Source organism: Lissotriton vulgaris, chromosome 6 (assembly GCF_964263255.1).
Source record: "Lissotriton vulgaris chromosome 6, aLisVul1.2, whole genome shotgun sequence".
NCBI lineage: Eukaryota > Metazoa > Chordata > Amphibia > Caudata > Salamandridae > Lissotriton > Lissotriton vulgaris.
Window position 1 is genome coordinate 1,401,348,237 of NC_141694.1, and position 18,498 is coordinate 1,401,366,734.

The following is an 18,498-nucleotide window of genomic DNA, read 5'->3' on the forward strand; positions in this document are numbered from 1 at the left end:
AGGTAGTCTTCCCACTCATATATGGTAGTAGGCTTTTTAGGGATCTCAACTTCCTCAACGATATCATCATCATCATCCTGTGACATCTGTTCTTGTGGCACAGATACAGGATCCTGAGCCTCCATCGTGGGTACTGCAGGCGCTGGGGAGTCTTGAGAAGGCAGGGGAGACCTTTGCTTCTCCATAATACCTGCTGCAGCAGGGAAACAAGTGTGGTAATCCTGTAGCATAGCTGTTAAGTCCTGTACTAACGCCATGGGCATTTGAATGATGGGCTCTTGGCGAGGAATCAACACCTGTGACCTTTACATAGGTTGATGGTAGTGTGGGCCATAATATTCATCCTCATACTCTTGAAATTTTACTTGCAGTTAAGAGGGGCTGTGGGCCGGACTGAACAACCCATAATCCTCAGATTCCTCCAAAAATTGACTAGGAGGCAAAATAGAGATGTGAGAAGGGTCCTGGTAGAAACCTCTCGCCAACGGGATCGTCGACGAGACCTGGATGTCAAAATTGGGGTGAACTGTAATGAAGAAGGCCTTCTTGGTTGCGGCGTACCCGAGATCTTTGTCGCTGGTGAAATGGACACCGTCGATGTTGAAATAACTGCTGTTTATGGCGGAGTAGTAATCGTCGATGCTGTAGATGGCAGAGCTATTGTCAATGAAGTTGTCTGGAGTGTCGTTGACGGAAGAAACATTGACAGGGGCGAAGGTGTCGTCTGAGGCCTTATCAACGGTGTAAGCGCTGACGGCGCTGGCCATTTCTTTGTCGATGCTTCTGTGGAAGATGCAAGCGTTGACGTGGAAAGCTGAGGTGCGAAACCCACTTCGTCGTCGACAATGTCTTATTTGATGACAAGGAGGTCTTGACAGACTGAGTCTTAGGCTGTTTTGAGGCAGTTTTCAGGGATGTTTTTGAGGCAGCTTTCCTCACTGATTTCTCCTCAGAAGGGCATGCCAGCTACCTTTTTTAGAGGCAGTATGCGGAGACCCACGAGGGGTATTTTTTTGAAGATTTCTTGTGTAGTATCAAAAGGGAGAGGGGGGACCAGGAGCGGATTGCGGTCTAGTGCCCGTGCTCCACTATCAATTTGTTGAACCAAATACTGTGGTCAGTGTTCCAAAGGTGTGGGTGTCGAATAGTCATCCTCACATAAAGAAGAGAGAAAGAAGGGAAAAGAGTGTTAGGACTGAAAGCGAAATGGGTTATGTCTAGGTCTGGGATCCACTGTGTAAGGAGGACAACACACTTTGTCTCTTGTTGCCCTCACACACAGTGAGAGGTGTCATGCTTCATCATCGGACGTTTGCTCCTCGTTGGGCCGCTTTAGCGGAGATCTTTTAAGAGAACAGCCGTTTGATGAATGTAGGTGTGTGGGGGGAGTGGGTCCTATGTGCACAGTGAGTGTGTGTGTGGTAAAAGGTAAAAATGGCTAAAGGATACCGAAAAGGACAAAAAAAAACTTAATGTATCAGTTTCTTTGCCATACTAAAAAACCAAAAGATTGTGCGTTACGTCTTTGGGCTGTAAGGTGCCCTAATGAACTGAAATGGTCAGGTCGACATGTTTCACGCCTAGACAGTCAGAACGATCCATGGCGCTTCCTCAGGACCAATAAAAAGAAGTTAGTGCAGTGCTAAGTGAAAGTGCAAGGGGATTTTATCCCACGTGTAGGGAGCGTGCTCTCTCGACGTGTAACAACTCCAGCGGAGCCACAACTCAATCGTTGGTTCACCCCTTTAGAAAACGACCTAGATAAGGAGAGAAAAGTGGAGAGGAATAGCAAGACACAATGTGCTAATTATTCATGGGCATATGACACGTGTTGGACTTCAAGAGAGCGCAAAGCGCTATCTGATTACTGTTCAAGTAACATGACAAGTGCTATCTTACGCAAGGGGTGGGTCTCCAGGGGAGGGCAATCCGTGCCTACCTAGAGGGCAGCCTGCCCATTGGCGACCTGAATGTGGCGGGCTCACGGGTTGTTCAGGCTCACAGGTTGTTAATGAGTGCCCCACTGCCCGGGTCGTACCAAATTAGAAATATGTATAGTATTACTGCTATTATATATATGTTTATTTTTACCGTGAGACTCCTACCTCGATGGTGTGAATGATTCAAGCATGTTAATCTATGAAAGATCCAATACTGGATAAATTAAGTCTCCCCTCTATACCTCAATTTTCCAAATGAACCACTGATGAATTCGCTTTGTAATGGTTGGATATGAAAGGAACGCATAATGAGAAGCATGAGTGAATTCTCCTCACTAATGAATTGACTAAACAATTAGTGTTTAGATTCTGGTAAATGATAAGTTAAGGATTCATATAGAAGATTAATCCTGCAGAAAGTCATCTGACCTTTTTGGCAACTATATATGGTTGGAACACGTAAACCTAACAATGTGGGAGCCCATAAAAACACTATCAACATCAAAGAGGTCTGCTGTCACACAGCAGAGAGCCACCCAGTAACACTAGGTATCTGGGGTGAAGTCTGAATGATGCTTCATGCAACTAGTGGTTCTAGTGGGTGAGGGTCCTTTTGCATAATCGTTAACAATCCCGAACAGGTTGATGGAGAGGCTTGAATATAATCTCTCCTCTTTGCTTATAGGAGTATTATAGGAGTATTACTAGTGGCATCACTTAGGGTTCTAAAACTTGAGCAATCATGTTTAATGACCAGGGTGAAGGCAAGCTAGCTTTCCAATTTCCTTAGCTGGGTGATAGTGCGTTCTAAAGATGGTAGATTTGGCTGAGAAAGAACAGCCTAGAGTATGGTTTTGCTGAAATATTCAATTTACTGGCTTGTTAATCTGTAGTGCTGATTAGGGAATGGAGACTACATCTACATCACTGGGCCTGATTTTTTTGGGGCCGGAAACTTGGTTCGATTACCTGGAGTGCTTGGTGTATTAGGTACAATAGCTTTAATGCAATCCTTTGAGAAGGTGGAATCCTTTACACAGTCAAAATAACTTTAGTATGTGATCCAAGGGTTTATGATGCAAGAGCAGGTTTGCAGCTGAATTTTACACCTTTTAAATTGCCTTTGAAGAAGAATTTTGGTGCTCTGAGATGCGTTATTCAGGCATGAAAGAAATATATGCAACTATGGATTGAAAGATGTGAGGCATCCCAATTGAAGGAACTTCCAAATTTAAGCTCACGTGGGGGATTTCACTATGTCATCTATTTGGGGGTTCAAGAGTACGGACTACATTTGGGATGTGACATAGCATTCCTTGCGTCTGTTGCAGGGGTGCTGGTTGTAGATCTGCAGGCCAGGCCCTGAATGTCTTGTGTCAGTCCACATTTTCTACATCCGGGTTTTTCTGTCTTATTCAAGTTGAGACAAAAATGAATAGGGGGCTTCCAGTAGGTGAGCAAGGAAGGTGCCAGCATCAATGATGTAATGTCATTAAGGTCCTGGATCATGAGGATCACTGAACTGTTTTTTGAGTAATTGAAGCAGATAAGACCAAAGGATTGAATCAATGCAGGAAGACAGCAAAAGTGGATATTGAAGAGAAACTGGGAAAAGGTTACACCCAAGCTGGTATGGTTTGGAGGTGTATGATGACTATAGTTCAACAAGAAGGGGCCATCAAAGGAAATACTTTTTCATAAATACTCACACTCTGGAGCCTGGTCAGTTGTACTGGTGAATGCAGATGAGAGTCTAGTGCAATCAGTGCTTCTGATCCTTTTGAGTCTGCTTGTGTTCTGACTATGTCCATACTAATAGCTAGGATTCTGTCCCTCAGCAGCGGCAGAAGCTAGTCTGCATCAGAATTGTTTTTAAATTAATTACAGCATAGAGCAGAAGTCTTCAAACTGTAGGGCGTGGATGGGTCCCCAGCGGGGCGCAAATGCCTCTCCAAATACATGTAAATGAAGATGGCCTGAAGTACGGCGTGTATTTGCTGCATTTCCAGGCTGTCTACATTTATTCTGAGGACTCAAAGTCAAAGTGAGAACTAAGGTGGAGGCGGGAGTCAGTCAGTGTGCTGGCAGAGTCAATATACAGATTACGATTATACTTCCAGATCAAAGAATATAAACTGTTTTGCCAAGAAAATCACTTTCTGATAAACTAGGTAGCAAATCTGAAAATTTCAGCTTTCCTGCTCGAGGTGTCTAGCAGACTAACTGAGGAGAAAATACATATCGTAGAAACGTTCTTTTCAATGTAGTTGCATACTCTGGGAAAGCTGTACGTTTCTTTGAAGTGGAGGCGAGCCAGAGCCAAGGTTCTAGATCGCACCCTAGAGCCTGTGCAGGTGCCAAGCACTGAAAATATTTGCTAAGTAAATCATACAACAAACATCAAGTAAAATATAAGGCCTCCTCAAAATTCCTAAAATTGTATTTCCCTTACCTGTCGAAGCATTGACATTAATAAGGCACACTATATTCCGCAGTGAAAAGAACTTATTCAAAGTGATAGTTTTGTAAACTGGTCGTCTGAACTCACATTTAAAAGTGCTCTCCCACACGATAATGAAGAAAACAGTTTTGGTGAAATAAAATATTTGCCTAAGATCACACAATTTGATAAGCGAGGAGCCCGCGATTTATCCAGGTTTTCTGGTTAATTTTTTTGCGAATTAGTGGAAAATGCAGTTCTATTTGCCTTTCCTTATGTTAAGGGTTTGTTTTTACCTCTTCATTTTTCTGCAGTTTTTAAATACAGCGTGACCTCGACCAGAGATGGCCGAGCGCTTTACATGAGCACCAGTTACATTACACAAGGTTACATGCTTGTTTATAGGCACTGGGAGATTAAGTGATTTGCCCAGAATCACAGGGTGTTGAGCCGACGTCGAGACTCGCACTTGGATCCCCACTTCCACATTATGGAGCTCTGTCCCTAATGCCAGATCCTGGGTAAAGGGAGGGAGGCAGGTAGAAGCTACATGAAAGCTCTGCTCCGTATGGGCTTGAGGTTCCAATAGGACCTCGATCTGAGCCAGAGCCCGGATTCAGACTCGAGCCTTCAGTGGCTCGTCCATCTATGCTTTCAAATCTACAAACTTGTGGGATTTGTGATGCCATAGAAGAGCAAACTGTTCAAGTCGATTAAATATTCTTCTGCTTTTTGGTGCACATAATGGGCACAATTCACAACTCTTTTATGCATCTAGGTCTAACCTCGCTGCCAAAAATAATAAAATAAATCTCTGTTGTTTAAATCCAAGTCTTTGTTTCATATATTGAGAATGCGCTGACAACAGGGCAACAATGAGAGATGTTTCTAATTTCAGACTTTTTGCGTTCTGAATTGACCTAGTGTTTTGTGGCCCTCTGCAAATAACACTAAACATATTTTCTACGTATGGCATACATTTTTAATTGGACATGAGTTGCATTTTTCAACATCCGTTGATTTGAACCTCTACGTCCACTTTCATGTGTGTTATCCATCACCTACCCAGGATTATTTTTCAGTAATCTCCCAAATAGTTACTTTTATCACAAACCCCTTTACCTCTTATCATCATGTTATCCTTCTAAGAGCTATACCTCTTAAATCTTTCACACAAAGAACTCGTTGGAGGCTGAAACATAAACATATTGAGGAGAATTAAGGAACATGGGGCATATTTACAATTAAGTGGCGAAGCGTGTCGTTAAGCCAAGAAGGCTAACCACACGCTCTGTCACTTTCGAAACGCAGTGCTGCTCCATATTTACAAGAATATGGTGCAACCCTGAGTTTCCCCCTGCGCTGGCGCTAAATTTAGCTGTCTAGCGCCTACGCAGGCACCCTTGCAGCATAGTGCAAGGCGGTCTGCATTGATGAGAAGATAGTTTATGTCAGAGGCCTTCAAATTGTGGAGCGTGCGTGGATGGGTTCCCAGGGGGGGGGCGCAAATACATGTAAATGAAGATGGCCTGGAAGTATGGCGTGTATTTGTTGCATTTCCAGGCTTCATAAAGGGCCATTTATCATAGGTGTGTACCTGGCCACTGTTAGTTATCATTAATGAAGCAGATGCAGCAGGGCTGGGTGCCAGGGGTTTGAGGGGACCACTGCTTCACAATTATGACTGTCTACCTTTAAAAAAAGGGCATGAGAGCTTATTTTCCTTTCTAGCATAATGACAGAGGGCACCCTTGCAGAAATAAAGGAATACAACATGGGGGAGCCCTTTTTTCAAACAGGACAGAGAGCCTGTTTCAAGATTCGAGTGATGGTCAGGCATGATGGGGAAGAGTTAAAAGATGCAGAGTAGATAGCCTGCTACTCAGGACTGTAGTTATAATTAGTGCACTAGGTGTTGTTGCATTGGGGTCCAAGAGTGTGAGGGGCTCTCAAACACCCCAATTATAGGAGAGGTATTTTTGGGACAATACATGTTTTTGTTTGATTAATTCGCTGTTTTATAAGTCTCATATTTAGTGTGGTTCATGGACTATAGAAAAAGTACACCCGAAATCATCTCATAAGCCCCGCCTCCTGCACACAGCCATGTCCCTACCGCTTTCCCAATCCTTGCCATAAAGTTTTGGAGGGGGGCCCGACCTCAAAACATTTTGCTTAGGGGGCCTCCCAGCAAAAACGTTTGTAGACCTCTGACATAGAGCGTAGATTGCCTTTTTATTGGTTTGCAGAAACATGATTCATCCTTTTGCTCTAGGTCTGTAATTGGCAAGTTAAGTTCTGTCCAGACCAGCTTCCATTAGAGAAGGCTTAATGAATTAGCATTTGATACAATTTGGCATAGCAGCAATAGCGAGGAAAAAGTTTAATTTCTGCTGCAAAGTACTTAATATATCAGATTTTATTGAGCGGCTTCAGGCATGGGTCGAGGAGGGAGAATCTCGATGTTTTTGCTGCTTGATTATTACTAATAACCATGATTATTCTGAAAAGGGAGGTAATGCCTTTAGGACGATTGGTTTTGGTTGCTGTAATTTGCAGGTCTCGTTCAATGCATATGCTGTTCAATTGCATCTTTGTACTCAGGAGAGAGTGTAGTTGTTTGTTCTTTCACAGAGGTGAAGAAGGCAGGGAATGTCAAAGTATGCGAGACAGTGCCATTTAATATGGGCTAATTGTTTGGCCCCTACCTATGATATTTATGATCAGATCTTAAATGTCAGATCATAGTGTAGGCAATTGCAATATTTCAATTGAATATGACCACCGCAAGTGGTTAAGTTTTCTGTGAGCTGCAGAGCATAGGAAGAACCCACTGTAGCAGACTTAAGTACTGTAATAGTGCTTTAGAGACCACATTGATTTGGTAGGTAGGAGACAGAACATAGCCAAAGAGCACACCCTAATCAGGTGGGTTTTAGAATACATGAAGGCAGGTGGAAGCCCCATAGTTTGTGAATGCCAAGAAAAAGAATTGGGTGAGATGAAAATTATGTTTCATAGATATCTTGATGTTTGCTCTGTTGAATGCAGATGTCCAGTGGCATGCTCAGGCTTGTGTCCAGGGAGGCTGTTGGAACATCTAATTTTGAAAGTTGAAAAAATGCGTTTTGGTTATTTCGGCTGATTTTTAAGGAATATTTGCAGTTTTCAAAAGTCGACGCGTAGAAACTTTTTGGGGAGAAAAAGTGTCAATGTTATCCTATGAGTAAAAAATGACCTATCGATTTCAAGGTAAGTAATCAGTCTTTAGAGTTAGGGTTCTGGGGTTAGACTCAGGGGTCTTCCAGGGTCAGTGATGCACTGTTGTTGCACCCTTAGCGGCACTCGAGCGGCCGGGTGCAGAGTGTTGAGGCCAAATGTTATCCAATGGTTGGTAACGGCTGCAAAGCAGGCCACAGGGTTGTTGGAGCAAAGCTCCTAGGGTTAAGCTCAGAGCACGTAGGGGACAAAGTTAGCACCAAAGGGGCACCCTCAGCAGCGCTAGGGCAGCCGGGTGCAGGGTGCTGTTTTGAGGTTGGGTGCCCTGTTGATTTCAATTGGAATTCTCCAGGACAAAGAAACACTGCATGCTCGGAAATGAGCATCTTCCAGGAGTGATCACCACGTTGAGGGGTAAGTTGGGATGTAGAGGGCTGGTTAGGCACCACTGGGTTGGGCACACAAGGCTGTGGGGCGTCAGGTGCATGGGTGCCTTTGGACGTCGGATTTTCTTACATGCTCTGGTCGCGGCAGGGGGGGGCCCTCTGGATTGAGGCTGACAGCATCGTCTGGAGGTTAGAGGCAGGTCAGGGGTCGCCGGATCTCGGGTCAGGATCGCCGGGGGGACCTTCTCGTGGTGTTTGTTCACTCAAACATGGGCCAGGCTCGGCGGGTGCAGAGTGTGCTGGATTCGTGGTTCCTGGTTGGCACCAGAAGCTGTAGTTCAAACACGTCCGGTGTTCACGGGAGAAACAGCTTGGGAAGTGAATACAAGCAGGTCCTCTTGGGTTTGTGAGGTTGCTGACTGCTGGACAGGCCGGGATTTCGCAGGAGCAAGTTCGAGGGGAGACAGGCCTGTAGGGCTGGGGCCAAGTCAGTGGGCGTCGTCCTCTTGTTAGCTCTGCACGGCTTCTCGTCCTCCTTTTCTTGTCATTGCCGGATCTGAGGTAAGAAGGTGCAGGGTGCCCCAAAATACTAAATTTAGGGGCGTTACAGGTAGGTAAAGGTCAGGGACCAATGGGTCCCTTCCCTGGGGGGGGGTACACCCCATATTAAACCACTCTCCAGTGGGAGGGGGCAGAAGCCTGTCCCTGGTTGGCTGGGTCCCCCCATCCTCAAGATGGCAGGGACTCGAGGTTGTGCTTCACCTTGCCTCCCCCACCCTAGGGGTGGAGTTGGCAGAGGTGGGCACACCTCTCTCACTCACTTTGTTTTTGGTGGAGGAGGCTTGTCACCTCGTCCGAGGATGTGCATTGTTTCAGGCCCCCGAGAGCGGCAAGCTCTCGACCTAGGGGTCCAGAAACATGTCTGGGGGTGGCAGCCTTGGAAGCCACTCAGTCAGGTCACTGGGAGTTGGTCGAGTTTCAGGAGGCATCTCTAAGAGGCCCTCTGTCGTGCATTTTACATTAAATCCCACACTGGCATCAGTGTAGGTTTAATGTGCTGAGAAGTTTGATACCAAACTTCTCAGTCTTCAGTGTAGCCATTATGGTGCTGTGGAGTTCGTAATGACAACCTCCCAGCACCATATACTCTTAATGGCAGCACTGCACTTACAGTGCCCAGGAATGGACCTGAGTACTGTAGGTGTATAGGGCTCATGCACCTGTACCCTCACCACTGGCATAGGGCACCCAGCTGGAGGGGTGACTGAGGTATGCCAGGGCAGTGTTTATAGGCATGGCACACAGGGATGTATGCCATGTCGACTCTTTGTTTTGTTCTGCACCAAGACAGGCATCCTGCCAAGGCAGTGTGTGTGTGTCAGGGCTCAGGGCCTGTAAGGGTGGCACAATAAGTGTTGTAGCCCTTAGGGACCTTCTCTGGTCACAGTGCCCTAAGTAACCAGGGTACCATTTACGTGGGGCTAACATGTGGCCAAGATGCCAATTGGGTTTAGGCTTCAATGCAGTTTTAGGGAAGGGACACAGGCCCTGGGTACATGATTGGCAGGAGCCCAGGGCACTCTCAGTCAAAGTACATCAGCATTTCAGCAAACAGTGGGGACATACCATGCAAGAAAGAGGGCACTTTCTCACAGATAGTATACCTGATCTTCCCTGTATGCTTGGACAGACATTAACCCCAAACAAGTGACTAAGCCTAAAGTCCAAGAAGGTCAAAAATGGTATGGTAGCAACTACTTCTGGACCGTTTTTAGCATTGTTCCAAATAGTTGTGCTGTGAGGATGCCCAAGAAATAATTAGTGTGATGGAAACACAACCAGTCATATACAGCACTGTGCTGGTCCACCAGGACAACAGAGGCAGTCCCTCACATGCAATGTATAGCAATCTGTAGCAAATGGCCTTTCACTCTCAGTTCTGTCTCTAGATCGTGTAGTGACTAAATGTGTTTTTTCCACATCATCCATCTGTTCAAACCCTTAATCATCAAGAATTCATATTGCTACAGATTCTATATGAACAAGGGAGGCCACTGCAGAGAGTAAACTCGCTAACTTAGAACAGAGTAAGTGCATCTAAGTCACCAAGAGAAGTACAGTATTTTGGTATTAACCTACCTAGTGACTGCTCCAATTCAGAAATATCACTGATACTTTCAATCTGATTTTCGCCTTCAGAAAGACTTCTGTTACTCTGAACAACAGTGTTAGGCACTAGGTGGTCTGTTTCTTGTTTTTCTGAAAATTATGAAGAGCAACAGACATCTTTCATTATTTCTATTCTATTTACAATTAACTTGAGCAAAGGTTCAGCTATCAGACCTTAAATGGTTACATATGAAAATAATTGTACAATTTCACACCTAAAATGCTAATAGGGAAAAGGGTAATGTACCTCCCACTGGTGCAATTCAAAAGGTCTAATTAAAGTGAATTAGGAATCTGTCCTCTTTTTATTTGAAGTATAAAAATCAATTGGTCAAAATTTTGTATTGGTATTTTATAGAACACATACACTTACCTGGATCCAGTGACCGGTGAGGTACTAGAAATGGGGTCACCCTGGCGAGGCGGAGGGGATTGGGTCAAGGGGGTGTGGAGAACCTCAGAGTGGCGCGGGTTTGGCCAGTAGGCGGAGCAGTCTGCTCAGTGGATATGAACAAAGACTAATCAGCGGGTATGATGAGTGTCACCATTCGTCAACAGAAGCACCCAAAGATAGCAGGGGCAGGAGGTAAGTTCTCATTAGTCTTGGGCTAGAAAGTGGATGCATGGGCCTCACATTTTATCGAAGTGTGGCATCTTGAATTCTACGGAAGCAGTGAGTTTTTCCATAGCAACAATGTCCCATAGTTTGTGTAGCCAGTTTGAGTGAACTGGAGTGGTGTTTGTGCCCCATTTACATGTGATGACTAGCCTGGCGGAGGACAGAGCCATTGTCATGGCTTTGACCCGATCGGATCGAAGTGGATATGGAAGTTGGCTGGGGAGTCTAAGGAGAGTGTAGCTGGAGAAAAGAGGGCTATCCGTTTAATAAAATGTCATCAGTATCTTTAAGCACTACCTCACAATATTGCTTGAGCTTAGGGCATCTCCAGAGGAGAGGTGAGAGTGTTCCTGTTTGGCCACAGTTCCGTCAGCCCATTTTTTGAATGTGAAGGAGCGTTTAGCTCAGATTCCCAACACAGTTGAGCCGGTGATTTGCTCATTTCTAACAAGGTATTCAGAAAGTTTTAGATATCAGAGAGCAGGCATTTATCGTCAGCTTTAGTGATCGAACATTTTAAAAATTTTGTCAGCACTCTGAAAGGAGGAGGATAGCCCAGGCACAGTGGAAAACTCACAAGGTATGCCGCAGCGCATGGGCAAACCGCACGCTGTGCGATTAAGAGTTTTTGCTGAACTCTGCGTTCCCCGCGGCACACGGAGTTGGCAAAACTCTGCAAACTCCGCTTGTGGAGCGGAGTTTGCCATCCACCCTTAATTAGATGGCAGGGGTATGTACAGCAGCTGTAGATACAGCCACACATGCCTCGAACAGTTACTTACCTTTGGTAACAAACTTTCTGGTTGACACTCTTTGTACCTGCATATTCCTTAACTCTGAATAATCCCCAGGCTCGAGACTGGTCAGCATAGTTAGCAACAGTTCTCGGTACCGGTAGAGGGTGCAGACTCCATTAAATCATCAGGCACGAGGTCGTAACAATGTAATCGGGATCATATAGCGCCAGGGTCAAAGCAATAAAATTAGTTTACGTTTGTTTTAGCCATGACTTCAGAGGCATTATCAAGGAAATGGACATTCAGACTCTGGTGCAATACAATACTGACTTTGCATCTTATCTGGAAAGGCAGTTAGGCTTTGCCAGAAATGGGAGGAGGGAGGGTCGCAGAGGTATCGGATAGTAGATATAGTATTTTCCAGAAAGATCATTACCGAAGGTAAGTAATTTTTTCTTCTGATGAATACCTCTATCTGCAGATTCCTCACCTTTGAATAGACTCTTAAGCAATACTCCCCTTGGATGTTGGGAGTGGAGAACTAAATCAGAAAGTCATGAAGTACAGCCAGGGCAAAGTGACTGTCTCTCCTCACATCCAAAGCCAAGCAACAGTGTTTGGTGAAAGTATGGAGAGAGGAGCACCTAGATGCCTTGCAGATATCAGCCACTCGGACACATCTACCCCGGGATGAAGTGGTGGATTTTGTCCTACTGGATTGAGTCCTGATCTTGGTTTAAGCATAGCAGACCTTGATGCATAACATGATGCAATGAGATATTCAGCTAGATTCATCAAGCATTTTTGCGGGCGCAAATGGTGCGAATCGCTGAATTCGTCCGTTTGCGCCCGCAAAAATGGCATTTGGAATTCATCAATGGGTCATGAACTCGCAATTTGAAAAATCGCAAAAAAATTGCGATTTTTCAAATTGCGATCGCATTTAAGGAATCTCAATTTGAGATTCCTTAAATGCTATTCATGAACCATTAAAAAATTGCGATTTCGCTATTTTTTGCTGCTATTTACCGCGAAGACTGAATTCGTGGTAAATAGCGAAAACTGAGAAAAATGCACTTTTGTGCATTTTTCTCAGTTGTATGTTACACACACACATGTCCTTTGGACATGTGTGTGCGCAACATAAGTCTGAATTTACATTTCAGGGGTGCTAAAGGGTGTCCTTTGGACACCCCTGGCACCCTTGAAATCGCATCCTTATTTGCGGCAATTTGCTAATCGCAAATAAGGAATGTGTAGGAATCGCAATTTATTTAGCGATTCCTACATGAATCCCGTTTTGCAAGTCCTTAATAGCGATTCCTTAATAATCGCTATTAAGGACTCGCAAAACAGGACAATGATGAATCTAGCTGATAGTTTGCTACTGTATTGCCTTTCCTTTTCCCGCCAGTGTAGCTACCAATAACGAAATTCTTTCCTCCGGCTGATGAAAAAGCTTTCTGCACACTTCAAGGTGAGCCTGTGAAGCCCCACCCCTTGGTGGGATATGATTGAGGGAAAAGGGATGGAAGGGTGACAGATTGTACCCAGATAAAACGGAGACAACACCTTAGGGAGGAAAGCAAGTTTAGTTCACTAGTTCAAATACTAGCCACACACTAGGAAAAATTAGGGTACATATGTAGGTAAATATGGCATATATGTGAAAATAGTCAGAATATATCTACCAAAGGTGACCAAAGAATCTAATGGCAAAAACTGCCCCAAGTCATTGAATGAGTGAAAAAAAACAAAGAAATGAATAAACTCAGCAGGTCCAACCAGGCTGTGAGGTTGTGTCAAACTCCAGGGAGCCAGCTCCAAAACTCAAAAGACAACTGCTGTATGTATATAAGGTGTCCCTCTTTGTATATAATAGATTTATAGACCAGATTAATCCAGTAAAGCCAAAGAAGAGTGGTTTTTCTTTGGCAGGCATATACAGTCATTAGAAAAGGAACAAGACTGATCTGACTCAACAGTCAAGTAACAGAAGCTTAATGCAGAAAAAGATAAATCAGCTAGGACAGTTTATCAAAATTATTTATTCAAAAACTGTGTGTGTGTGCAAGTGTGTAAGTGCCATGGCAGTAAAAATAAATGGGGTCCAATAAGTTAAAGAGACTGTACTTAATAAATGCACAATTAGATATTTATTTTATGGTCAAATTCACATAGATCAAATCTGACATTAGAAAAATCATTGTTTATTACCACAACAGATTGCATGTAACAATTACTTTACATAGGAAACCAACCCTCCTAATAGTCACGAGGCCTCTACAATGAGATGTTACCTTACTGGACAAATGTGACTCTTGTGTTTGGGGTTTGGTTAAACACTTTTTGTTAAAACAAATGCACATGAAAAAATGTCATGGCATAAACCATATATGCAGATGTGCATAGTATGACATGCTATTTATTAGCGTTGTTGAGGTAGTTGCATCATAATACACTCGAGGCTTAGCTTCTTGCTTGGCAATGGTAACAAATAGCATATTACACTCTGCGCATCAGCATATATAAAGGAGTCCAGCAAGCAGCTTACAGGTCTATCTTTGCTTGGCAGAAAATGAAGAAGAAAGATAATCTAATTTCGTTGAGTCTTTGGCTCGATGGTGTCAAAGCTCTGGCGATGCAATGTTGATTGGTGGGTCGAACTACAAGCGACTCACAGGTTTCATATGGATCTAATATGCGCGCTAGAGTCAACCTGAATGAAGGGAAGGATATTACTAATTTGGAGATTCCCGTTACACAAATGAATTCAGAAATTCTAATGCAGTAATGCAGTTTGTAGATTTATCTAGAGACAGTTCCACAGAACCTCCATTTCAGCAGTGACTTCCTTTGGTCTCAAGTTCTACTCAGGGAGAATTCTACCATAAGGTAGGCTACCTCCAGCAGACACACACTTCTAAGCTCCATAGCACCCTGACCGAGGCTTCTTAATGTAAATTTCTGCAAAAGGCCGGATCTTCTCAGGAGAGAAGTTTAAATGTCCTTATGAACACAAGCATTTGCAATGCAATAGGTCTCGTATTAGGAAAGTTTGAGCTATTGGTATTGTAAATGACATTTTTTATTTAGGTTTTGTTTTTGAAAATAGTGAAATTAATAGCTTTGTCATTTACCATGCCAATAGTTATAACTTTCGCAAATGTGACACCTATAGCATTTGTAATGCAATATGTGTGGTATTTACGTGACTTACATGTATTGATATTACAAATAACAATGGTTTTTAATTTTTTTAAATAATTAATACTTAAATAAAAGTTTTTGTAATTTATAATGGCAATAGCTTAAACTTTTGTAAATAACATTTGTGAAGATTATGTTCAGTGTATTTTATTGTGACGAAAATCCAAGAACATATGTCAAATATTAACATCTTTTTGTTACATTTGTAATAAAGCTTGAAACATTGAGATAACATATTTGAACCAGTTGTTGTTGAATGGTTGCACAGATTGATGCTGTGGTGGAGCTCAGTGATGTTGTGGTGCCACTGAGTGATGCTGTGGTGGTGCTGAGTGATGCTGTATGCTATGATATGTTTTGTTTTGCTATCCTATGTTTTGTTTTGTTATGCTATGCTGTTTTGTTATGCTATGCTATGCTATGTTTTGTTATGCTATGCTATGCTATGCTTTGCTATGCTATGCTATGTTTTGCTATGCTATGCTATGTTATGCTATGCTATGCTATGTTTTGTTATGCTATGCTATGTTTTGCTATCCTATGCTTTGAATTGTTATGCTATGCTATGCTGTGTTTTGCTATGCTATGTTTTGTTATGCTATGCTATGTTTTGCTATGCTATGCTATGTTTTGTTGTCTTTTTCTATGCTATGCTTTGTTTTGCTATGCTATGTTTTGTTGTGTTTGGTATGCAATGTTTTGCTATGCTATATGTTTTGTTGTGTTTTGTTAAGCTATGCTATGTTTTGCTATGTTTTGTTATGCTATGTGTTGTTGTGTTTTGTTATGCTATGTTTTGTTATGTAATGCTATGTTTTGTTTTCCTATGCTTTGTTTTGTTATGCTATGCTTAGTTTTGCTATCCTATGCTTTGTTTTGTTATGCTATGCTATGTTTTGTTATGCTATGCTATGTTTTGTTGTATTTTGTTACGCTATGCTATGTTTTGTTATGTTTTGCTAAGCTTTGTTTTGTTATGCTATGCTATGTTTTGTTGTGTTTTGTTATGCAATGCTATGTTTTGCTATGCTTTGCGATGCTATGTTTTATGTATGCTACATTTTGTTGTGTTTTGTTATGCTATGCTTTGTTGTGTTTTGCTGTTTTGTTATGCTATGTTTTGTTATGCTATGCTGCGTTTTGTTCTGCTATGTTTTGTTATGCTATGCTATATTTTGTTTTGCTATGCTTTGTTATGTTATGCTATGCTTTGTTTTGTTATGCTATGTTTTGTTGTGTTTTGTTATGCTATGCTATGCTTTGTTGTGTTTTGCTATGCTATGTTTTGTTTTGTTATGCTATGTTTTGTTTTGTTATGCTATGTTTTGTTTTGCTAGCCTATGCTCTGTTTTGTTATGCTATGCTATGTTTTGCTATCCTATGCTTCTCTTTTGTTATGCTATGCTATGCTGTGTTTTGTTATGCTGTGCTATGTTTTGTTATGATATGCTTGTGAGGGTGTGTGAGTGTGTTTAAGGGTGAGTAGGGTGAGGGGGTGTGAGGGTGTGTAAGGGTGAGGGGGTGTAAGGGTGAGGGTGTGTGTGGGTGAGGGTGTATGAGTGAGGGTGTGTGAGTGAGGGTTTGTGAGGGTGTGTGAGGATGAGGGGGTGTGAGGGTGTGTGAGGGGGAGGGGGTGAGGGTTTGTGAGAGTGAGGGGTGTGAGGGTGAGGGGTTGTGAGGGTGAGGGGGTTGTGAGGGTGAGAGGGTGCGGGGTGAGTGAGGGTGTGTGAGAGTGAGGGTGTGTGAGAGTGAGGGTGAGGGGGTGTTAGGGTGAGGGGGTGTTAGGGTGAGGGGGTGTGAGGGTGAGGATGAGGGGGTGTGAGGGTGAGGGTGAGTGAGAGTGAGGTGGTGTGAGGGTGAAGAGGTGTGTGAGGGTGAGGGGGGTGAGGGTTAGGGGGGTGAGGGGCTGTGAGGGTGAGGGTGTGTGGGGGTGAGGGTGAGTGAAGGTGAGTGAGGGTGAGAGGGTGAGTGATGGTGAGAGGGTGTTGAGGGTGAGGGTATGAGGATGAGGGTGTGAGGGTGAGTGAGGAGGTGTGAGGGTGAGTGAGGGGGTGTGAGGGTGAGTGAGGGGGTGTGAGGGTGAGGAGGTGTGTGAGGTTGAGGGGGTGAGAGGGTGTGAGGGTGTGAGGGTGAGTGTTACTATGCTAGATGGGGGCATTTGTGCATATTACCTGCAAACATAGAAAGTCCTCCTGGGTATAAACGGGAGTCAGCCACGTACAGTGAATGAATGAGTGAATTAATAATTACATCTTTTTGTTTCAATTAATACAAATTGTTATGAAAGCCGTACACAATGTATCCCGTGGGGAATGTTATTAGTTCATAGTTAAAACACCAAAATGTAATTTCATTTGGATGATATCGAAATACTATGATTTAACTAAAAATAATAAAACCATTAAGAATTGATATATGGCCACAATCTTTAACTTTCCGACTGCCTTTAGACCAGTAGTGGGTCTTTGCTTATGATTCCATGAATTTGTCGTGCAAATGTTGCTAACCGTGCCAGTTACGTCGGGGTCTCCAAATAGAGTGTATCATTTTTTTAAATCACAATGGACCCTTTGGCCAGGCCTGCTCCACAATACAGAAAATTCTTGATAAAGGCCTAGATTAGGACACGGCCGGTGAGCCTTTACGTGTTCCATGTTTCAGATGCGGACTTCCAAAAACTAAAAAATATATAATTCGTAATCGTGCACGTTGCTTAATTTATGCTAATTATGTTTTCTTGTAATTTCTCGATAAGTCATGTAATTACTCATCTTTGGTTGGACACTTTCGAAGTACGCAATTGTAACAAAACCATATGTCAACCTGGCACTCAACTTTGCTAAATATAAGGTTGACAGCCTGAGAGGGAGCTTTATTTTAGTTGGCGCTTAAACACTTTATATATTTATGGCCTATTTCAAAGCGCCAGAAGTGTGATCCCTCCCCTCCACCTCCCACTCCACCCACCGCAAAGTCAACACGCTACGCACTAAATAGCAGACTCTAATGCACTGCATTTCTTGCTACAAACAAACATCGCTCTGAAGCTACTTTTCGGTTTTCTGTTCCATGCACTACAAAATCCTAATTAAGAAATAAACACACATAAGAACTTTTCAAAGCTTAGAAAGTGGTAATTTAAAAACTGGGATGCAATCTTTAATGTTTCATTAAACAAAATTGATATAATCTGCAGTTTATGAATGGCAAAAAAGTGCACCTTTTACTGAAAACGGAATGCCCGTTGACATCTAAGTTCAAAATAGACGCATGCAACCCATTCAGAAAATGTATCGTAGGGGATAAATCATGCCGAAAAAAATCAAGCCCAGCGAAGGAAGAGCTTCTAGTGATAAATAAAGCAGGGTATTTAATAAAGAAACATTTAAGTAGCATGCAAAGCGTTTGAAATAGACTCGCTCGTTACTGTTACAAAAAATAAAGCGAGTCAGCTTTGTTGTCAATCCCTATTTCTGGCGTGGCTCATCGAGACTGAGGCAGCTGTCCAGTGGCATCGTTGACATTCCAGCCTAGTGAGGTAATCATGGGCCCGGCCGGCTGGGCAGACTCGCAGTCGTCAGATCCTTCCACACGGTTGGCTGTGAGAGGAGACACCTCAGCGCGCCAAACAAGAGCCTTGGCGGGGAAAGCAGATATGCAAATGAAATGAGATGCTCCCGAGGCAGCGATGCAGACGAAAACTTCACATTAGAAAAGGAGACGAGGCTTAAGGACATCAACGTACTTACACTGGTTCAATGTGGCACTTTTCAATAAC

At 43.2% G+C, this 18,498-nt stretch overlaps 1 protein-coding gene across 3 annotated transcripts in view; it reads right to left on the minus strand.

The window, feature by feature from the left end:
- KIZ (kizuna centrosomal protein) overlaps positions 1 to 18,498 on the minus strand; it is an 880,037-nt gene that overhangs the window by 298,740 nt on the left and 562,799 nt on the right. Inside the window, exon 11 of one of the 3 annotated variants that reach the window (XM_086927508.1) lies at positions 10,125 to 10,244. The exons of the other annotated variants lie outside the window; for them this stretch is intronic. Coding sequence (XP_086783634.1) covers positions 10,125 to 10,244 — 120 coding nt within the window. The remainder of the gene's footprint in view (positions 1 to 10,124; positions 10,245 to 18,498) is intronic. 3 annotated transcript variants of the gene reach the window in all.